The following is a 24,387-nucleotide window of genomic DNA, read 5'->3' on the forward strand; positions in this document are numbered from 1 at the left end:
CCATCATCTATATGCTACACCGATCCCTCTCTCACTTGGACAGAGGCAGTGGTGCTGTAAGAATTATGTTTCTAGACTTCTCTAGCGCCTTCAACACAATCCAACCTCTGCTCCTTAGGGACAAGCTGACAGAGATTGGATTAGATTCATACCTAGTGGCATGGATCGTGGACTATCTTAAAGACAGACCTCAGTATGTGCGTCTTGGGAACTGCACGTCTGACATTGTGGTCAGCAACACAGGAGCGCCACAAGGGACTGTACTTTCTCCGGTCCTGTTCAGCCTATATACATCGGACTTCCAATACAACTCGGAGTCCTGCCATGTGCAAAAGTTCGCTGATGACACTGCTATCGTGGGCTGTATCAGGAATGGGCTGGAGGAGGAGTATAGGGACCTAATCAATGACTTTGTTAAATGGTCCGACTCAAACCACCTACACCTGAACACCAGCAAAACCAAGGAGCTGGTGGTGGATTTTAGGAGGCCCAGACCCCTCATAGACCCAGTGATCATCAAAGGTGACTGTGTGCAGATGGTGCAGACCTATAAATATCTGGGAGTGCAGCTGGATGATAAATTAGACTGGACTGCCAATACTGATGCGCTGTGCAAGAAAGGACAAAGCCGGTTATACTTCCTTAGAAGGCTGGCTTCCTTCAACATCTGCAATAAGATGCTGCAGATGTTCTATCAAACAGTTGTGGCGAGCGCCCTCTTCTACGCAGTGGTGTGCTGGGGAGGCAGCATTAAGAGGAAAGACGCCTCACGCCTGGACAAACTGGTGAGGAAGGCAGGCTCTATTGTTGGCATGGAGCTGGACAGTTTAACATCTGTGGCAGAGCGAAGGGCGCTCAGCAGGCTCCTATCAATTATGGAGAATCCACTGCATCCAGTAAACAGTGTCATCTCTAGACAGAGGAGCAGCTTCAGCGACAGACTGCTGTCACTGTCCTGCTCCACAGACAGATTGAGGAGATCGTTCCTCCCCCAAACTATGCGACTCTTTAATTCCACCAGGGGGGGTAAACGTTAATATTTAACATTATACATAGTTATTGTCTGTTTTTTTTTTTTCACCTGTATTATTATCATTCTTTAATTTAATATTATTTATTGTATCAGTATGCTGCTGCTGAAGAATGTGAATTTCCCATTGGGATTAATAAAGTATCTATCTATCTATCTATCTATCTATCTATCTATCTATCTATCTATCTATCTATCTATCTATCTATCTATCTATCTATCTATCTATCTATCTATCTATCTATCTAAAAAGACTGTTTGAGGGAGTATTTTGTATCACATACTACTGGGGCATCATGTGACCACTAGCAACCTTTAGGTCGTAGCCACAGGAGGGCACCACTGAGCTCCAAACCACAGACACAACTCTGGGTTCAAATAAAGGTTTTTTATTTTTTACCAACACATTCCAACCAAGCATCTGTCAAAATCAATGCAGGAATGTGATAATAAATCAATTTATTCTCTTCTTCCTTCTTCCAAGTGAGTGTTGCCCACTGCCTTCTGACTCTGACTCTCTGAGGTGAGGCTATGGGTTTCTTTTAAACTAGAGCCGGGACTTCTTCGGGTATCAAAGCATAAGTCGTCAGAAGCACTTCCGGGTCATGTGGAACCCAAGGCAGTCCAACCCCAGCAGTGCCCTCTGGTGACAGGGCTGTGTTTCTGGACTCCAATTCCCATGCTACCCCATGGGTGTCCTAACTGGGTTCAGCCCAGAGGAACACTGCCACCCGCCATGTGGGGGAATGAGCTCCTCCCGACATTCACATTCTCCCAGTCCTTTCGTTATCATTTTCTACCAATTGAGATGAAGATTGTCAGTCTCCACTCCACTGTCCTTCCATTATGGCCTCCTGATAGAAAACTACTCAACTTTTTATAACGAAACAGACAGATTATTTACAAAGTGCCTTAGTGCCTAAGTGCTTTGCACCTTAGGTACAATATTGTAAATACATTAAGAAGAAAGTTTTATTGGCATTGGTATCTTTCTATAAATAAAATACCCTGATCCCAAATGACTTTGTATATTTGTCCTAAATCTCAATGTGTTGATAGCTTTTGCATGTCATCTAGGAATATACAATCTGGAACAGCAAAGGAGAACGAAGGCCCAGTAAGGAGCAGGGCTTGTGTGGCTGAGGGACGGTGGTGAGGGACACATGCCAGTTGAAATGGATGACTTGTACTTGTCAGAAGGAGCCTCTTGTTGTAGAGCAGACCATAGGGATTAACTGAAGGTACTGTATATAGTTTGAGAACAAAGCACTGTGGCTCGTGACAGGTTTTAGGGAAGATCCTGACTGCGTTTTAACCCTGATTTTAACCTGTTATTGGATTTATTTATTGTTGATTTTAACCCCCGCTATGGACACTCTTTTTATTGGGACTGTTATTAATTTACTTTTATTCTGAAAAATGGATTTTGCACTGCACTGCACTTTATGTACTGTGAGGACAATTTGTTAATAAAAGCACTCTATACATTTTGCACTTTCCCTGGCTTGTTTGAGTCATCATTGCACTGGCACATCCTCGGTACATAACTATTAATGTCCTGGGTTCAAAAAAGCATGTGAGCTGCCGCTAACCCAGACATCACAGTGTCAGTTTAGTTTTAAACCAGCTGTTTGCTATACACTGTAGATGTGTTGAAATAGTGTGATTGGGTGGTACAGTGGCCAGTATTCATACCGATCAGGGATGTACAAAGAGGATGGATGTTATTTACTTCACAGCACATGACAAACTGAATGTTTTTATAAACCACAAGGAAATGATCATGTTTAGCTTTGTTTATGGTCAGTTTCACAAAGGTTCATATATGGACTTTGGATTTAATAATGCATTTTGCAGCTAGTCAAATATGCAGTTTTTCGAATAAACAAAGAGGCATAGTTTGTAATGCATTGGATTTCAAAATAAGCAACTATATAATATATTTAATTACTTTTATTGATAGTAATGAGTAATGTAATTAAGTTACTTGTAAAAATAACTATTCCCACACTGCTTGGGAGACACTGGTTCCATGCTTGTTTTTGGATTCATGGTGGCTGTTAATGATGTTTAATCTTTTTTTTTTTAGCATATTTTTATGCCATCAGAGTGTTTTGCCAAACAATAAATTCATAAGTGGACTTGAGAATGTAAATGGAGGTTTGAAAAAAAACTGGTGTGTGTCTTAACTGAGTTACTTAGCTTATGCTGGTTTTGTGTGCACATGTAAACACACTCAATAAATCTTCTTGGAGTAACATGCCTCACGACTACAGACAGACATATTTGGATTGTCAAGATGAATTGAAGGTGATACCTTATCTGTATGTTTGTAATGTTAAAAGGCCTGCTGTTGAATGCTAATATACTGAATATACTGAGTACTTGGATGCAATAAAAGAGTAGAAAACAATAGGAATGTCAATATTCCTAAAACAAAACTATTTTTAGTTTAATTGTTAATTGTATTCTTCTTGCTGGGAATTTGATTTTCTTTACACTGGGCTTTATCATGATTCATCACCTGAAGACGATATTCATGTCATTTTAATTAACAATTGCTATGTAAACCTGCACAACTGTAAAAGTTTCAACCATATCATGTTCATATACCCTTTGATGTATAAAAGTAAACGGTTTTCTCAGACTAATTATGGCAATGCTCTCAATTAATTAATTGAACTCACCTAATGCTATTTTAGGATAAAATAGGGCCAAAGCAGACACTGGATATTTTTAGATGCCAGTGACCCTAAGACATGCATCTTTGGAATGAGGGAGGAAGAGCATAGTCCTGAGAGTAGAAACATCAAGAAATTGAAAGTAAATTTGAACTGCACAGTCATGAATGGGCCGAGACTCTAACTCAGCCTCTTAATTTAGATTTCTTGGTGGTGTAATGGTTACTGAATGGAGTATCTGATGATATAGTGTAGTTGTCACACTCAGCAGGTGTTAAAAATGCTCATGACCTACTTTCTGGAAGCCTGCTTCCTGAAGAAAATGCAGGTGATGGGCTAAGATATTGACGTCAGCCCTTCCATCAGTATTGTTGAGTATGAGCTGAACAAGTCCATGAGTTTATTACATACCTGGGCTGAATGATCTCGGACATCATCAAGCACATTGAAAAGGCAGCTACAACCTTTTCAAGACTGACAAAGAAGAGAATAGGTCAGCAGCATATTCATAGAGAACCCCAAAATCCATGTATATATATTACTTATGCGCTCGACCACATTGTTGCATGCCAGCGAGATGTGGATGCTGTGCACAAAACAACAACACTGGTTCAACTCCTTCCTCAGGTTCTGCTTCAGGAGTATATTCAGAATCACTTGGAGATACAAGATCACCAATAAGGCAGCACTTGAGAGGGCTGGCACAACCTCTGTCTTCATGTATGTGCTGGCTGGGTCATGTTTCATGAATGGCCAATGGTCAGATACCCAAGAACCTCCTCTTTGGAGAACCGACAGAACCTGGAAGTCCTGTGCCTTTTAAGGTTAGAGCTATGTTAATGTTCTGCCATACATAGTGTGGTAAGTGTCTTGAACTGGAGTCAAAGCCATAGCAAAAAGGGTGTGAGGCTTCCAAAAGCCTATTTGGCAACCTGAATTAGGTCTTACCCCAAAAAGGTTTGATTTGTAACCCCATAGGCGTGCTTCATTGGCTAGCTTGGATGTGGCCTCTTCTGGGCAGGGAAGTGAAGTTCCTGGTCTGCTTTGTGGGTCTTTTAGAGGCATCACACCCTTTGTTATGTCTGGAACTTCAAAACACAACAGCAAAAAAATTGAATTGAGTCCTCCAAAGAAACTAAATGAGGACAGTAAAAGTAGGCTTCCATGAAAACTATGCATTTACAAATGCAGCAGGTAATATTGATGCCATATGGAAAAACCTAAACCATCTGAGAATAAAGAATGTTTCTCGAAAGGCCCAGTCTACTATAAATGAATAGATGTTATGTTTGTTCTGTTTTAGTGTTGTTTTTTTAGTTGTGAATTATTTGTCAAATGTTTATTAATTATGTATTTTCTGTTAATTTTGTTCTATTTATTTATTATGTATTTCTGTGTGTGTGACATTGCTCTGTTTATGTTCCTTGTATTTCTTGGGTGGAACACAGACAGGCAGGACCACCCTTATGTCACAACTAAAGAACTGTCCCCAATATTTAAAGGTAATCTGAGAAGTGTCTTAGCAGTTCTTTGAGTGAATTTTCAGTGTTTTTTTGAGTTTTGCCATTTTTATGCTTTTGCTGTTTTTTGATTATGTTTTGCTTTTGTTATTGAATTTTGATTTCTCTATAAAAGAAATTTTGGGAAACTCATTTTTGTTTGTTTGAGTGTTTTCTTACATTTATCCATTTTCTGACTATATCCTGATCTTTTTAAGGATTCTTGTGGCACTTGACTCTATATAAGCCAGAGTTTCACAATTAGCACCCTGCCAGGAAGCCCACTGCACATTAAAGATTTCTGTGTTGTCCACATAGTAGGGAACTTTTGAATGCCCAAAGAACTAATTTCATATGATTAAGAACGCTTCCTAGTATAAAATAGTTCTCTTTGAAGCTCTGGGTCTACAAGGAATCACATAAACCAGTAACATACCATTAAAAATCAATATTTTAAGGGTGTATGTCACATATGCTGTGCGTAAGTTGTATATGCGTATGTGCCTATGTGATAACTTATAGAAACTTAAAGAAATTTAGTCAAGATATGCAAGCCTTAAATAGAAACATTAGAGACAAGAACTGTTCCCTTTTTTGTAGGTATTATCAATTTTTATTTTCATTCTGTGTGAACAGTTCTTGAGTTGAATTTCACTAAAATATTTAAAACAAAAACACTTGGATCATGGAATGTTTTGTATACATTTCATAGTTAATTCCAGAAACTTAGTATGAAACTGAAGATCCAGAATTTTGGTAACCTTTGACAAACACAGTTACAGAAACTGATATCAACGTTAAGAACTTTGTTGAAATACTATTTTAGCTTGAGTATGCGTTTGCATTTGTACCAGCTCTCACCAACGACATACAGAGCAAATAAAATGTGTTTCTCTTGTTATTGTGCTGGGAAGTGCATTCATTCAAGGAGAACATATATCCATTGAAAGTCTATCAAGGATGTGACACTAAGCCTGCATATTCTCTATACATCTATCTAGGTTTTGTTTCCTGCTTTCATTCCATCTTCCTAAAGGCAATAATAATAATAATAAATTACATATATGTAATGCTTTTCTGACCTGCTCAAAGTGTTTTACATAGTTAGTAGGAAACCACTTTAACTACAACCAATCTGTAGCATCCATTTGGGTGATGCTATGGGATCTTGTGCCATTCTTGCGTCAGTACACTTACCACACATTAGCTATTAGGTGGTAAAGGGGTGAGAGAGATAGTTAGCCAATAAGGGATAAGGGATGGTTAAGGGGACAGAATGAGCACGCTGTGGTGGTCAATTGAGCTAGGACATTGGGAATCACCCTTACTCTTTACAAATGATACCCAGGGTTCTTGTATGACCACAGAGAGTCAGGACCTTGGTTTTATGTCTCATCCAAAGGACAGCACCAATTTTTACAGCACAGTGTCCCTATCATTGCAGTGGGGGAATGGGATCCACATAAGGACCAAAGGGTATGCACCCCCAGCTGGCCTCACCAACACCTCTTCCAGCAACAACCCAAGCTTTTCCTGGATGTGCTGGACAGACCCAAACATGCTTAGCTTCAAGTGGATTACCTATTCTGAAGTACAGGTAGTATGGCTGCTCGATGCCCCAGTTAGGCTCATTAGTAATTCTAAATTGTCTCTGTGTGACTGTGGCTGTACATATGAGTGGTCCCTATGATGAACTGGAGCTTCGTCCTGGGTTGCTTCCTGTCTTGCTGCTGGGCTCAAGGCAGAAAGTGTCTTAATATGGAATATATAATATTCTAGGGGGCTTCGCCCCCTGCTCGCTTCGCTTGCCAACCCCCATGTTTGGTTTTCTGGATACACACTTTTAAGATTTTGTTTTCTTTGAATTGTTGCTATTTCATTAGTTTCACTTTTATTTCAGAACTTCTGTAAAAACAATATTTGTAATCTTGCGAGTCCCAATATGCTGAATCTTTTTAGTAAGGTCAGGGTAGGTTTCTCTATTTGGAATTTCAGCACAGACAAAACAATCTACGTCATCAGCAGTTAATAATTTTTTTTTACAAAGTAAAAAAATAAGTAGAGTTCTGCATTGGACTCCTGTCTGTAAAGTCGTGCTATTTTCCTCTCACAGTTCCAAAAGTACATGGGGTTACCAAGGTCATACCCCAGCTTTTGTCTAGGTTTTTGTACAAGGGCTAGACAGAACGTTTTTGACTACTGGGGTAAATGTAGCTTTTTGAATTAGCAGACTGATAAATATATATACATGAATAAAGTAACCAATAAATGCATGTGCGGTAAACTCCATTTTTGAAATTCTCAATATTCTTTATTTGTCACATGCGTAGTTATACAGGACAACAAGCAGTGAAATGCATCCTGATCCGCTTATCAAAAACTGTGCAAAGTTAGAAGAATATCAGTTAAATTAACAAAAAGTCATAGACTGAAAGATAACAGTTTAGCAGAACATAATAAATAAGTAAAATTATGTGAATAAAGTAGAATTAAGTGTTAAGGTGCAATAGTGTAGTAATTATTGTGCAAAACCAAAGTTAGACTGGTGCATAGTTAAATGAGGCAGTTTGTTTGTTTGCGCTACTGCGATCTTTACTTTCTTTTTTTATATTTTCTAATTTCCCTACTTTCATATCCTTTAACTTTCTCCACAGGTGTATAGCGCCATTTTTTTTTAGCCTTTCTAATTTCACTGGTTTCATAGTCTCTAACCTGCTCTGCATGTGTTTAGCGCCAACGTTTGTAAACGTCTCTATGAAGTTCTACTTTGTCTTTTGCTCGTTGTCTTTTAATTCTGAGCCGGATTGGACGTGCTTTTTTTTCAGTTCCACTTGTTCCGGGGTGATAATTACTTTCCTTATTTTCTGAATTTGCACCTCGATTATTCTTTTTTACTCTTTTTTCTGTCCAACGCATTTGAGTCTCTTTTCTCAGTGCTTTTCTTTCTTCTTCGTTTAATCGTCGACGTTTCATTTCTACCCTATTCATTTCATTTCTACCCTATTCATTTCTACCGTATTGACCTTATACACTTTATAAGCACTGACAGCCCTGGAGCTGTGTGTGCTGCATGACTGCCTTTACACTACTGGTTTGTTTTTTTTTGATATTGCTTGTAAGTAGGGTGTGTCTTGCAAGACTCTCATTCTATGTTCCCGTGAGACGCACCGTGGCAGGTCTCTTTCGTCTCGCGGGTCTTTAAATTATCTTCCGAGAATGATCACGTATTGTAGACTATCAGGACAGGGGACAGGATTTCTTTTTATAATAGATAGATATTTTTACATTTTTTATACACAATATATGTTTATCCATCAGTGCTTCTTATCATCTATATCCTTTCTAAAAATGAATTATATATCAAACAGGTACAAATGGGTAAATGTTTTTTAGAAGGCAGTAAGATGCTTATCTCATTATAGCCTTTATGCAGTGCAACATTCATAGTAACATTCAAATTAGACTTTTGGATGATTGAACTAGCAAACTGATACTAATATATGTGATCAAGTTCAAAATGTTCTTTTGTTTTACTAAACTAAACACTTTTTTTAATGGATTGGAAGGGTGCATGATTGGGCTGAAAAAAAGCAATTTCTCTACTGAATTCCCACACTGAGTTTCAAGCCCTAATGTTGCACCATGCCGCGACCTTGCAAAACCCAAATGGAAATCAGAAGCAGCATCTTGAAAAGCTGAGGCCATGGGAAGGACGTGCATCAAGCTGAAGAGTCTGAATGATGTGGTCTACTGTCTCCACTGCCAAGCCCAAAGTGGTCCACTGAGATGGTGTGTGGTTACACCAAGGGGAACGCTTTCCTGATTGGTTGCAGATTATGAAAGCTCATTTTCAAAACTTTCTTCTGAATTGTAAAGCAGCACAAGAAGCACAGTGAAAGGAAAGAAAGCAAGTATTTATTGAAAAGTCTGTTACATGTTCCCTGCCGATCATAAAGGATAGCTGAAGTTTTAATAGGAAAATATCATATGTAGGGCTTGGTGTATACCACAAATGTCAGAAAAATGTGAGAAAACAGCCAAATTACTCATTCCTCTAACCGTCCCACAAATGTATACACATATAGTATGAATATAAAACATACTAAAATTAAACAAAAACAGTCAAAAACAATTATACTATTTTCTGACTAAGAACATAATTTGATTTTATAAGTTGAAAGATAGACAAAAGCAGAAATTTAAAATAACATAGTTTATCTTTTCTGGTTTGATTAAATGTTTTTAAATTATCATGCAAAATAATTGCTTAGCATATATTTTAAGACTTGTAATCCTAAATGCAATGGTTTTTTTAAATGCTTAAGAGATTAAAGTATAATTTTCAAATGTGGTCACTGTTTTCATTTCCTGCTGGGGCTCCTGTTTTCTCCTGCAGTCGAAAGACTTGCTATTAAAATGATGGGTAACCATAAAGCGTCCCATTGTGAATAACTGTGCATACACGAGTCTGCCTTGGGGTAGATTGTATTCACATCCAGGGTTAGTTCCTATTATGGAATAGAGTCTGTCTGTCCTCATTTCTGTACTAGAACAAGTATTCAGTAAGTCCAAACATTATATAGAAGAAGAAGAAGAAGTGCTTTCATATTTATCATTAACTATCTAAATAAGGGATTTCTAAGTTCAGTACTAGAGTACCACTGTGACTGCAAGCTTTCATTCCAACCAGTTTCAGAAATCAGTGGGTCACTCTTATGTCTTTTCAATCTAACTATTTAGCTGTTCTTTTTTCTTTTTTTATTCTGCATTCAGAAAAGTGCTGTAGCTTCAACTGAATAACATCAAAGAGGTGTGGAGGGGAATGAAGACTATTGGCTATATAGAGAAGAAGAGTCAGGCAACAGCAGGTCATGAGGACAAGGCCAATGAGTTTAACCTGTTTTACAACAGGTTTGACATTGCTTCCAGCACCGGCTCAGAGTCACTGAATTTGTCACCTGTTTCCTCTCCCATCATTGCAGAGGGAGACTTTGATCCTCCATGTTACTGCACCCATGATGCCGTTGCTGCAACATCTGCTACACTGTGTCCTACTCCCCTGCTCTTCACAGCAGATGAGGTGAGGGCGGAGCTGAGGAGGCTACGCCCTAGAAAGGCAGCTGATCTTGTATGGTGTGCTTAAGGAGTGTGCTGGGTTGTAAAGGCTTGCTGGGCCTCTACAGATATTGTTCAATATAAGTCTTCAAGGTGGGAGGGTCCCAGCTCTGTGGAAAACATCATGTCTTGTGCCGGTTCCCAAAGTAGTACCGGTGGCCCTTACATCACACATCATGAAGACACTGGAGTGGCTGCTTCTGCATTGCCTCAGACCAAAAGTACAACATGCACTAGATCCCCTATAGTTTACATATAAGGAGCACATTGATGTTGAGGATGCCATCCTCTACATGCTATACCAGACCAACTACTTTTTGGATGAACTGATGGGTTATGTGAAGATTATGTGTGGTGTAGCGGGTCCACAGCTCAAGTCAACAGGGCCACTTTTTAAATAAATAATCGCCGCACTCGCGGCTTAGTAAGGGGGTGTGGTAGTGTGACTGGAGCAGGTTCCCATGTGAATTTGTGATGCGGGCGGTCCTCGCTTAAGTGCACAGGTAAGGAGTCATCTGCATCCATAACTGATGCCGGGAGCTGCTGATTGCCACACCTGATCTGCGTCCCCGTGATAAATAATAGAAGTGCGAGGTGGCTAGGGTAGAAAAAAGAAGAAATGAAGAAAATAATGTGAAGGGAGGTTAAGGGAGAAGGAAGCAAGAAAGAGAAAGCCGTTGCAGGAGAGCGAGAACGAGCTTGCGCAGGCTCGCGCTGTTTGCAAGCAGCTGGGGAGAGGCGAGCCCGAGTGGGGTGTTTGGCCGGCACCCGAGAGCCGACGGTAGTTGTCGCTCCTGCTGAGCACTTGTTTGGAGCAGGAGTGACCAGGTGAAGGTTGGCTTGCCACAGCAAAGGCAGTGGGAGTCGAGGACTTGGGAAGTGGAAGCCCCAGCGTGAGCATCCTGGTTGCTGGGGAGCCCAAGTCTCATCTGGGTGAGCAGAACCGGAGCCAGGGATTGGAAAGGCCACCAGACCAGTACGGTGTAGAAGGTCAGCTGCATGTAGAATAACTCCCCTGGTGCATAGCCTGGATGGGAGAAGCAGGGGAGTCACCAGTAAAAGAAGGCACCGGGCTTTGTTTTAAAAGACTGCTTCCACTCATTGTTTTAACCTCCGTTTGTAAAGGATTTTTTCTATTGTGTTTTTAACCTCCACGAGTTCACTTGTTTTTATTGGATTATTTATTTGAAGACTTTTGAAGCACTGCATTATTTATTTGAACACTGTTTTGTTGTTTTTTAAAATAAAAGCACTTTGCACTTTTGCACCATCCCCTTTGCTTCATTGTTGTGCCTCGCTGTCCAGCTCATTGGTGACATTACCGACGGTAATGGGGTTCAGAGCTCCCAGAAGCAAGACGGGAGCATGGAGCGGAATCCGTATCGTCACATTATGTTTTTGTTTGATTTTTCAAGTGCATTTAACACCATCCTACCGTACATTCTTAAATATATACTGGAGAGGATGGGGAGGATTCCACCTTCACCTTCACCTTCATAACAACCTGTCTAGAGAACTGCAGTTTCTCAAAGTGGGGAACTGTATCTCCAGGTTGGTAGTGGACAATGTTGGGGCCCCACAAAAGACTGTTTTGGCCCCATTTCTGTTCATAGTATAATACAGCAGACTTTAAATATAAGTTGGATTTTCGCCACATGCAGTACTCTGATGATACAGGTATTGTGGTATGCATAAGGAATGGGCAGGACTGGGAATATAGGGATCTGTTTGGAGCTTTCAGTGACTGGAGCATTAAGAACTACCTGGTTCTGAACACAATGAAGACCGAGGAGATGATTGTAGATTTTTGCAGGTCTAACTTCAGCCTGTCAACATGCAAGGGGAGGACATTGAGACTTACAAATATTTAGGTGTCCTCCTTGATGACAGACAGGACTGATCTGTGAACACAGATGTCTCCTACAGGAAGGGTCAGAGCAGGCCCTTATTACTCAGAAGGCTTAGATCATTCAATATACATAGAAAAATGCTATCTTTGTTCTGTCAGGCAATTGTTTCCAGTATCCTCTTTTTCCCTGCCATTTGCTGAGGAGACAGTAAGACAGATAAGAGGCTGGACAAGGTGGTGAAGAAGGCTGGCTCAGTAGTGCTGGGCAGGACTGTGGACTCACTGGGAATTGTGGTGGAAAAGTGGATGGGGAAGAATGTGCAAGCAAATCCTTGTAGATAGCAGTCACCCTCTCCACAACATTTTGGTGGATCAGAGAAGTAAACATAGCAGTCGTCTTCTCTCTCTGTGCTGTAGAAGAGAACATTTTAGAAGATCATTTGTTCCCACTGCAAAGAGATTTTATAATGCTGTTATCAATACAAGTGATTCATGACCTGGTCACCACTGTACCTTCAAAAATTGTAACAATTGACCCATTTGTACTTTTTTACTATTTATTTATGTTTGTTCTCCTAGCATTTATAATAATTTTTAAACTTTATTACTGATGTGTTTGAGCTACTGGACGCCTGAAATTCCCTGAAGGGATGAACAAAATATCTATCTATCTATCTATCTATCTATCTATCTATCTATCTATCTATCTATCTATCTATCTATCTATCTATCTATCTATCTATCTATGATATTTGCATTTAGAAGAAATTTGGAAATTAGTTTTTTGCCATAGATTTAAACACCTATTTTTTGACGTTTTTATTTCAACACATTTTATTGAGTTTACTTCTTAAATTGTATGCAGATACTGACAATTAGTGATGAGCAGTGCAGACACAGAACCAATTAACACTGAATGTTAAAGCAGAGCTGCTACTTCAATATTAAATTAATTTGTGTGGTAATTCGTAAATATAGGGCTCAACTAAGTGGTCTTCAAGCTCAGTCCTTTGATAAGTGTTCATCTTATCCATCTTCTACTTTATTCTGGCTTTTTGCTTTTATTCAACAAGCTCTTATTTCACAGTTGCAGCCTTTTTTGTGTCAATCCAGAGATTACACAATGGGTTTGCTAAATTTTTAGGAGAATGTAGCAAGCATTTGTGTGTGTGATATTAATTATTGTTCTGTTTCTTGCTTTTTAAAATTTTGCTCTTTTTTATTTTCCAGTCATTCCCACCTTTTCTTATTAATTAGTTCACAAATTAATATTATACTGAAATATATACTTCCCTTTAGTGTTCAGTGTCATTTGCACCTGTGTCTGCATTGCTCATCACTGATTGTCAATATTTGGATACAATTAAGGGAGTAAACTTCACAGGAACAGGGGAACTCAAAAATGATAAATGTCATTTAAAGATACGACAAAAATTTCTGAATTTTATTTACATGTTAATATGCTAGCACATATTTCTGAATGTAAAATAACAGAAGAAAAATTAATTTAAATAATTAGATCATCTAGAAGTCGGAGTGAACTATTTATTTGTAAAAACTAGTTCGAATGAAAACCCATGCAGCCACTTTAGTATCCCAGGACTGAACTTAGGAGACCCCATTCTAGATAATATGTACTTTTTGAATATTTACGGTATGTTCAACAGAGTTTACCCCTTAGGAAAGAAAGATAGAATTTGTCAGATCAAAGAGAGTACAAACAGCATTTTTCAAAGATGTAGAAAATAAGCAGTAAAAGTGAAGACTCTTGAGTTTGCTGCTGCAGTTCCTAACCATATGAGAAGATTTTGTCAATCAATATACTGTATTTTTCCATATATCAAAGTGAGGTTTACAAAAAATAACATGAGGTTTAAAGGGTTTGAAGTTATATTTACTTTGTACACTGAAATTAAGAAAGTTAGGTGCTCAGTTTACGTTTCTGTAAACCAATCATAGTTAGGTAGATTATTTACCAGGACAAAAAATGTAAATTGATGTAGGAAATGTTCCCATAAGTTTCAGCTGTTTGGAAGCCATAGCTGGATGCAATAGTATCCAATTACCTAACTCCTTTTGTAAATACTTAATCAGGATTTGCGCCATTCTGAGGTTTTAATCAGTGTGGGCCACTAAAATACAACTCTGTGTTTACATTATCATTAAAATGAATAAAGTAATTATGTGGATTATATAAATATATATAACTGCATCCTTGTAACCCTGAAGAGGATAAACAGGTTCAGAAAATGTATGGATTTAACTATTTAACTATTATAGCATACAAACACTGCTACACATGTGTATTTATTGTCGCCAGCTGTCCCCTGGCAGCCATGATTCCTCACCATAATGCATGTTCAGAAGGCAGGACAAAGTTATACTATTTTATTTTTCTTGCATTCTTTATTTCCGACAAACCACACAGAAATGATAGAGGGCAGGGTACAGAATTCACATATACAATAACAAAACAGAAATAGCAGATTATTTTCCCGTCTGAATCATTCTTTCTTGTACAGGGGTAGCAGTTTTTTCAAAGTCTTTCTCCCATGCTTACTCTCTGCTCTGCAAATGGTTCCAGTAAAAAAACATTTGGGGCACGTTTTGTAGATGAAGCAGGAAACAAAATTACATTTTAAAGACACTTTGACACGTTATAGATGATTGTGGAAGTTGGCGAATGTGCCCTGATTGACTGGCAACTCACTGGTCTGCATCGATCGGTCACGCCAGTTTTGAACTCCTTAAAATTACCAGGCGGTGGTACCACGGGGACAGAGCAAGTTGCTGAGCTTATAAATGAATAAGAAATTCCAATTGTTTTACTAGAAAACGTATGAGTTTCTTTACTTACACACTCAATCAAGAAAACATGAAAACTGTCACTAAGAAGATGTCAACTCTGGCATAAATCAGCTCAAACATAAATCCGTTCATTCATTTCCTAACTCGTTTATTCAGTTCAGGATCGCGAGTAGCCGGTGCTAACTATGACTCAAGTCCAGACTGATTCCAAGTTCATTGCTGGTTTGAAAATATATGTAGAATTAGAAATTAACTTGCATCGGTAAAAAAAAAACAGATCCACGTAAGCCCCCAAAAGTCACAAGTGTTTAGATCACTGGTTTCTTGAATCGTTGTCCTTGTTGCCATCTAAGGCGATTTAAATAAAACGCCGCGGTGTATTAAATTAATTTAACACTGAAATGAGTTCCCATTATCTCAATTTCTTGTTTTGTTGTACCTTTACTTCAACGCAGTTGTCGCTGTGGCGATTAAAAATTCGATTTTAAACGCCCATTTAAATGTAAAAAAGGATATTTGATTAAAATGTGCAAATTACGATGTTTATCTATATCTACTGTATTTGTATTAATTGTCGTAATATTCTATTTATTAAATTGTATCTCGTTTTGTATGTTCTTGTTTATTAACTTTATTTTTAAATTATTTTTATTTGTTCATGTAAAAGTAGAATTAAGAATTTTCATTAGCATTAGAAAACAACAACGGAACAAACATATTAACTCAGATACTAATTCAACACGCAAATACATATATCACCATAACAGACATATTAGTTTTTCGTTAAATGAGTTTTAAAATTACAATTGCCAATTGTACAAATACAAACATCTAGGTAATACGAGTTTATGAACGAAATTTCACGGGGACTCCTGTCTAATCTCGTCTGTCAACTAATTTCGTAATTCGAATTTGAAAATAAAAAAACGTTATATGGCTTAGTGGTTTAGGTCTTCCATCCCACCCTGTGGCTGTGGGTTCAGATCCTGTTGCTGACACTGTGTGTCCACTGCAGTTGTCTGTGCTACAATGGAAAAACAAAAGAAACATAATCAATTGTATTTTAAGTGGCCTCGAATAAAGGCGTTAGCCAAATTATCTTGATGGGAGCCCCTAGCAGCCACTTTAACTCATACTTTCAGGTAAGTATACGACTCGAAGGGGATATCCAAAATCTAAAACGACCTATCCAACGGATTCACAAACGATATTTTACAATTACACTTGTTAGAATCCTCGTTATCTGAGAGGCGGTAAAGTCACAAATCGTCCGCTTAAATTCAGCGGTGTATCATGCTTCTTGTGTAGGCTTCGTATTTGTCCTGTCCTCCACTCGAACTTTCATACCAGCTACAGAATGAGAATTCTAACGATCTAGATTGGTGAACTGAAGAAACCGTTCACTAACCTTCTATTACAACATGATCGGAATGTGAGGACATGTCATATGGTTCTATAAGCTATAGTGACTCTCATCAGTGTGTAGCCTAATGTCACAGAGACAGTTCACCGGACAACATAAAATTCGAGCTGCCCTGCGTCGCAATTTTGATCATCTACCAAAAAATTCAAAGTGATTACAACTGCTTGAGTTTCTCTACATCTTTTCCAGTTTCCCTCCGACATCTATAAGAAAGTTGGTAGCAGAAGGCTTTTTGGGCGTGTGCGTGAGAGCACCTTGCGAAGGACTGGCACAGCTTCCTGGGTTAGCCACAGAAAGGATTCCGGTTACCGCATTCCTAAAATTGGGAAAAAGTGGATTCAGTCAGTAGATAAATTATATTTAATCACAAAAGGTAAACTTGGTAAAAAGTGGATTTAGTCAATAGATAAGTTATATTTAGATCACAAAAGGCAACCCTCAACAGAATATTGTATAATAAAATGGTTGTACTTTACAATAATATAAAATCAAGTGCATTATAAGTGGCAAAACAACACCTGCAAAAATAAACTTACGATTTAACAAGTGGTTTCAAATAGATTAAAAAACCCGTCATACAACGTTAAACATTTTTCAAGAGTGACATAGCCAACAACCTGAATTACAGATAAATGACCAATTTTGGAATTGAAAACACATTATATAAAGAAATATTAAATATATGTATACAACAGGTTTAGACTGCATGCATTATGAGATTGAGAATGGTCTTTTAGAATTGTAATATTAGAACAATAATTACCTGTTAACCGATCTTTCGATTTGTGAATTACCTGTATTGTAGTCAATGGTAGATTGACAGTTCCTCTCGTAATGTCATCTGGAAACGGCGAAACCTCCAATCAGATCTTTCCCACTTTGTTTTCCCGCTTCGGACACGCTTAGCGCGGCTCCTCCTCCCGCGTGACGCCGTGACACGACACCGGAAGTGAAGACTTACGGAAGTGCGCCTCTCAAGCTGCAGCTGGGCAGCACTCGGAGTCAGACACTCACGTAAAGGAAACTTTCAGTGGGAAAGCAGTGTGAAGTACAAGGTATCCTCAGTTCTTGGAGGTGCATTGTAAATTGGCTCAGCATGTGTCGATTTGGTTGCTAGTTCATCAATTTTATGGCGTCTCCAACAAGCCCGTTGGCGCTGTTTATTTCAAAGTGCAGCACTTTATGATTCCCGGCCGAAGGAAGGTAGGTCTTCTGTGTCGTGTTTTTACAGCAGTGCACATTAAACATATATTTGTAGTCTTCGCGGTGCTACATTTATTATTGCTTGCTTTAATTGCAAAGTTTAGGCACTGGCAGTTTTTTCATTTTCTGATTCCTTTTACAGAACTTTTTTTTTGCATCTATCTTGACAGCCACTGTTTCAAACAAGCTCCTCGTGACCAATGCTAATAACATCTAATTTAACGCTGTTGGCACCTGTAGGATTAGACTGTTGTGTTTTAGGGGTAGGTCCTTAGTTAACTTATGTATTTTTGGAATGTAATATTCTAACTCGTTATTTAAGGAAATGTTGAAGAGATAATTTAGTGACAAATGTTAAACTTTTAAGCTTGATGAAGAAATATAAATAATAATAATAGATTTCATTTATATAGCATACACTGGTACAGCACATTTCTGCACACACACACACACACACAAACACACACACACACACACACACACACACACACACACACCTTGGTAGTGTGATTGGCAGAAATGACCATCTATCTGCTATGACCAGGTGTTACGTGGGCATCCCCTTGGGCTGGTCTAGCCACTCGGGTACCCCAGCAATGAGGCTCCTACGAGTCAGATCACCCTTGGGGAACTGTGACATACGGCAACAACTGATGCGCCCTCACAATGCAGGTAATGTGCCTCATTTGAGACTCTGTGAGTAACTGTTCGTTCGACACAAAGTCAAACCAGCGGTACCCAAGGATACTCTGAAGAGACACGATACTGAAGGAGTCCAGTTTTCATCTCGGGTCACTGGATAGCGTCCATGTCTTGCAGCCATATATTAAACAAGAAGCACCAGGACTGTAAAGACTTGGAACTTCGTCCTTTAGCAAAGATATCGGGAGTGCCACATGCCCCTTTCCAGCGACCTCATGACCCCGTTCCCCCATGCTCTCCCTCGTCTACTGACTTAATAGGCAGAGTCACCAGACACATGAATATTGCTGCTGAGATAAGTAAACCTCTCGACAAGGTCAACACTCTCACCACAGACTGACACAATGCTGATGGCTGTACCCAAGAAGTCATTAAAGGCCTGGGTCTTGGTTTTTATCCAGGATACTCGCAAGCCTAGACACTCGAACTCCTTGCTGAGTTTCTTGGGAGCCCCGTTCAGACCCTCCATTGACTCCGTGAAGACCACAGCATCGTCGGCAAAGTCAACATCAGTAAATCTTTCTTTGTCAATAGATGCCCCACAGCTGCTGGACCCCATGAACTTGCCCAACTCCCAGTGCATGGAAGCATTGAAAAGAGTAGGAGCAAGAATACGCCTTTGACAAACCCCAGAATCAACCTGGAAAAACAGAGAGGTTCTGCCTCCACTCTGCACAGCACTCACGGTAACCGTGTATGTACAGGCTGGTCATGACATCCAGCAACTTTGGGGGGATCCCGCAAAGTCTCTGGATGTCCCATAGGGCAACTCGATCAGCTGAGTTGAAAACTTCGCAGAAATTGACAAAGGCTGCAAAGAAACTCTGCTGATATTCGCATTTGCATTCACAGTGAACCCACAGTGCCAGGATGCAGTCAATGGTAGGCTTCTTAGGTGTAAAACAGGACTGCTGTGGTCGCTGGTAGGTGAGCAAGTGATCAAGAATCTTATTGAAAATGACCCTAGCAAGGACCTTACCCGGCACAGAGAACAGTGTTATCTCCATGTAGTTGCCGCAATCCAGGCATTCACGCTTCCATTTCCAGATCGTGATGAGAAGTCACATTTTCCAGTCAGTTGGGATGATGCCCGTCTTCCAAATGGAAGCAAATATTGCTTATAATGCAATTATGACAGCCTTGCCACCAGCCTGGAGAAGTTCACCCCACATAGCACAGATCCCTGGAGCCTTCCCTCCCTTCTGCTGGTTCACCACCTGTGCAATCTCAGTGAGACTGGGTGGTTCATAGCTAATTGGAGGATCAGCCTCAAGAACCATGGACCCAGTGAAGACCATTGGCCTAGCCAAAGGATCAACTTTAAAAAGCTGCTTAAAGTAGCCAGCCCAGCTGGTCACAATTGCAGGGTCATCCATAAGGACTGTTCCATCAGCTGCCATGACTGTGACTCTCGAGGAACAGATTTGGATGTGCGTAATGTTTCGATTCCTCTGTAAGCGGGATGTGTGTCACCTGCTCACAGATTTCTCTTAACAAACTGCTTCTTACTTGCCCTCTGAGCCCTCGCAGCCGTCCTTTCTCAGTTCTCATTACAGACCAGAGTTGCCATCAAGCCATGCGCTGCGACTCCTCTCGATGATATCCAGGGTGCCCTGTGAGATGAAACACCTCCTTCTGGGTACACTGGTAGCATCAACACAACCTTCTGGGTCTTGTTATGGACAGAAGGTCTCCCACGTCATATTAGGATCAGCAGTCGCCCCCAAGTCTGGTAGCTTGCTGGACCTTTGCTGGATCTTCAGAGTAGCAACAACAAGTCTGTGGTCAGAATTCACAAACTGAGCACTTCTGTAAACCCTGCAGTTTTGTAAGAGCCTCCAAAATCTTTGCTCAGAATATTTTTAAGTCACAATACTGTTTCTTCAGATGGCAGAACGAAAGTATTAGTATTATTTATTAGGCTTATATATTTGTCCAAGACAACTTACAACATTTGAAATACAATTGGTTACATTTCTTTTGAGTTTTCAATTTGGGGAACAGGCAGATGAAGTGATGTACTCATGGTCACACAGGATCAGTAGTGGGAGTTGATCCCAGAACCTCAGGGTCTGAAGTTCTAGGTCCAAAGCCCTTCCCACCATACCACACTGCCTGCCAATAATACTAGCAAATACTGTATACATAAAAGTACTTGCATCTGTTAACTATAACCAAGGCACATTGTTTATAATGACATTTCCTAGCTGAGTAGTACAGCTAGTATTTAAATAATTCCATATCTCAAAAGCTACTTGTGCAATAATTTAGCAAATTAGGCCTGGTCCCATTATTAAATAGAGTAGATTGCAGAAATCCTTGCTAAATTAAACAGTTGCTATGACAATTATTGTAGGACATAGGTCAAATGGTTTAAGAAGGATACTGTAAGTACTGGACCAAAAACATTAAAACTGAAGCCTGTAACAGGACAAACGTTTGCAACTTGTTTGAAAAAGAGAGTTTGATTTTTTTGGAAGTTATCATTGCACATAGGTTTCCACAGATGAATAAATAATAAACAATAAACATAAGAGTATTACCAGTAAATACCTGAAAATATATATAAAAACATGAGCAATGCTTCAAAAAAAAAAAATAAAAAGGAAAAAAAAGTTTAAAACGTTAGTTCCAAGGTTGCCCACACCTGTTGTACATGTTGTATGTTGTTTTTCTGGTACCTTTTTTCATTGCTTTTTATTAACGTAAATTCTAGCTACAGTAATCCCTTCTCCATCGTGGGGGTTGTGTTCCAGAGCCACCCGCGAAATAAGAAAATCCGCGAAGTAGAAACCATATGTTTATATGGTTATTTTTATATTGTCATGCTTGGGTCACAGATTTGCGCAGAAACACAGGAGGTTGTAGAGAGACAGGAACTTTATTCAAAACACTGCAAACAAACATTTGTCTCTTTTTCAAAAGTTTATACTGTGCTCCATGACAAGACAGAGATGACAGTTCAGTCTCACAATTAAAAGAATGCAAACATATCTTCCTCTTCAAAGGAGCAAACAAATCAATAGGGCTGTTTGGCTTTTAAGTATGCGAAGCACCGCGGCACAAAGCTGTTGAAGGTGGCAGCTCACACCCCCTCCGTCAGGAGCAGAGAGAGAGATACAGATAAAAAAATCAATACGTGCCCTTCGTGCTTTTAAGTATGCGAAGCACCGTGCAGCATGTCGCTTCACGAAGCAGCTGCACAGAAGGTAGCCAACGTGAAGATAATCTTTCAGCATTTTTAGACGAGCGTCCGTATCGTCTAGGTGTGCGAACAGCCCCCCTGCTCAATCCCCCTACGTCAGGATCAGAGAAAGTCAGCGCAAGAGAGACAGAGAAAAGTAAGTTGGGTAGCTTCTCAGCCATCTGCCAATAGCGTCCCTTGTATGAAATCAACTGGGCAAACCAACTGAGGAAGCATGTACCAGAAATAAAAAGACCCATTGTCCTCAGAAATCCGCGAACCAGCAAAAAATCCGCGATATATATTTAAATATGCTTACATATAAAATCTGCGATAGAGTGAAGCCGCGAAAGGCGAAGCGCGATATAGCGAGGGATCACTGTATATTCTTTCACTTAATTTATTTGCTGTAATTGAAGTTTATACATTTGTGGTGTTCATTCCATTTAAGAGTGCTGCTGCATTAGTAAGGTACACTCTTGATGCTCCATTCCTTACTTGGTCCCCAGTTTACTCCCAAATTCACAAATATCCCGAATGAATTTATGTACAGCAGGTGATTTGACAGTGTTAACTCGTTAAGAAGAAATAGGTGTAACTTTTTATATTACACATGTATTCCAAACATAATATTTTATTATTAGTCTGTGAGTTTCAAAAAGTTGTGTTAACAAGCTTTCTTTATAATAACAGCAAAACGATCTTACACCATGCTGGAGTCATATGTCACCCCACTTTTGATGAGCTATGTGAACCGTTATATCAAAAATCTGAAGCCATCTGACTTGCAGTTGTCCCTGTGGGGTGGAGACGTGGTTCTAAGCAAACTTGAACTAAAGCTGGATGTCCTGGAACAGGTAGGCAAAGAGTGGAAGTACTAATTTTGATAGCAGTAAATGTATTTTTATTTTAAATAAACAATTTTAAATCATCAGCCAGTTATCCATACTTGCTTCATATCACATTTTAATTTCCTATTTAACTTCACAGGAACTGAAATTGCCTTTTAATTTCCTAAGTGGACATATTCATGAATTACGTATCCATGTTCCATGGACAAAACTTGGTTCAGAGCCAGTGGTCATTACTATCAACACTATGGAGTGTATCCTAAAGCTAAAGGATGGAGAGCAGGTATGTACTTTTACCCTGTATTTACTGTAGTGTTATTGGGTAATATTGTATTTCACATAATTAATATAAAACACACCAATACATACAAGCATGGAGAAAAGCAGCATGGTAGTAACTTGTGTAATCTGTAATCAGTGTCATAAAGTTTTCTATTATTTTTGTTTCATTAGCTTCATGGTGAACATTTAAAGGGATTAAAGTATATACACAATTGTATGTTTTAATTATCAACCACTTTTCTGAAAATCTGCATCTTAGCCTGTTTGGAATCAACACAACTCATAGAAGAAATTATGCACATTTTTATTTCTATCTGTAGTAATTACATCAGTCCTGTGTTTATCTGATCATCACTATATAAATAGTAGGATTTTAAATGTTTTAATTTGAAAATATTAAAATATTAAACCATGTCTCACAATTCTGGTAAAATACTTGAAAATGTAATCTTAAAGTATTATTTTTTAACTAACATTTATGTTTGTGAAAATACAAAATCACATGAGAAACCATTTTAAATAGTCAAGAATTTCAGAATAAACTCCAAGCAGAAAATTGAGTTTTTTTTTTTTTTTTTTGGACAGTGATTCAGGAAAAAAAATGAGTGGTTTATAGGTTCATAAAAACTAAGAGTTTTGGGGCACAGAGGAATGGACCAACAAAGGGGAAATATAGAATTTTCTTTATTTAACACTGAAGAGCAAGCTGCAGTTGAATTTTGTTCAAGATGCAGCAATTAATCTTCAATGTACGTTGCTGGGTAAAATATCTTTTTTTAATCTATAAATTATGCTTCACTTGACACAAATTTCCTTGGAAAATTAATGTATTTCATGAAGTCAAAAATTAATTGCAACTTTAAAATTAATTTACTTATTTTATTGTATACCTAGTAGCACATACAGTAATTTATAATTTATCTACATTTTCTGTTTAGTGTAAGTGAAGTAGACTTCTTTTGAGCAAAATTAAAATTAATCAGTTTGAATTATGGCTATATTTTGCAGTCACTAAGTTTATACACAAATCATTCCATTTCTTTTACAGATATGTTGAAAATTAATGTCTAAGAAATTGTGTTTTGTCACCAATTATGTAGTAGTAATGTAGTAGTAAGTAAATTAATTTTTCTTCATGATGTCAGTTGACATATATTTATAATAATCTGTTAACTATTGCTTACTAAGAGACAAATAAAAAAATTGTATAGTCACTTACAGTTGACACTGAGAATGTGTTCTTTGCCTTTTGCATGCTGCACATCACTAGTTAAATTGTTGTCAGAAACATATATAAAAAAGTCATTAGAAGGCATACTTTGTGTTAATGTACAATCAAAGGAAAATTTTAGAAGTTACATTTTAGAAAGCATTATTGAAATTTTGAGTACAAGTAAAACATTATAACATGTAGATTCAGGGGGGACCAGTTCTAAGTTTTAGAGAAATGTATTGTAAGTACCCTCTATCCTTCCTTATTCTGAGGCTGATTTGGCTATTAGACGTTAGCAGGAATGTACATATAAGTTTTAAGTGCAAGGCAGAAAATGGCTGGGATACAAGTTTATCATGGAGCACTCACCCATAGATTCAATATATCCCTTTTTAATTGCATACTCGGTTAAAGACATATATACAAATTTTTTAAATATATTTAATTGAATCACATTCTATTCGTCTAGGGGCTGGAAATATATGTCACTGCTTTTATTTATAGATGCATATATAAATGTATAAATACAGATCATTTTGCATAAAAT

The 24,387-nt window shown here is 38.6% G+C and overlaps 1 protein-coding gene across 5 annotated transcripts in view; it reads left to right on the forward strand.

The window, feature by feature from the left end:
* Window positions 1-17,354: 17,354 nt before the first annotated feature.
* LOC114663785 (intermembrane lipid transfer protein VPS13B-like) overlaps window positions 17,355-24,387 on the forward strand; it is a 908,960-nt gene continuing 901,927 nt past the window's right edge. For 4 of the 5 annotated variants that reach the window (XM_051935847.1, XM_051935848.1, XM_051935845.1 and 1 more), the window contains exons 1-3: window positions 17,374-17,608; window positions 22,188-22,351; window positions 22,485-22,628. In XM_051935847.1, coding sequence (XP_051791807.1) covers window positions 22,205-22,351; window positions 22,485-22,628 — 291 coding nt within the window. In that variant the 5' untranslated portion in view covers window positions 17,374-17,608; window positions 22,188-22,204. Of the gene's footprint in view, window positions 17,609-22,187; window positions 22,352-22,484; window positions 22,629-24,387 lie in introns of all 5 variants that reach the window. The other variant, XM_051935849.1, reaches the window with a different exon arrangement.

Source organism: Erpetoichthys calabaricus, chromosome 13 (assembly GCF_900747795.2).
Source record: "Erpetoichthys calabaricus chromosome 13, fErpCal1.3, whole genome shotgun sequence".
Taxonomy (NCBI): Eukaryota; Metazoa; Chordata; class Cladistia; order Polypteriformes; family Polypteridae; genus Erpetoichthys; species Erpetoichthys calabaricus.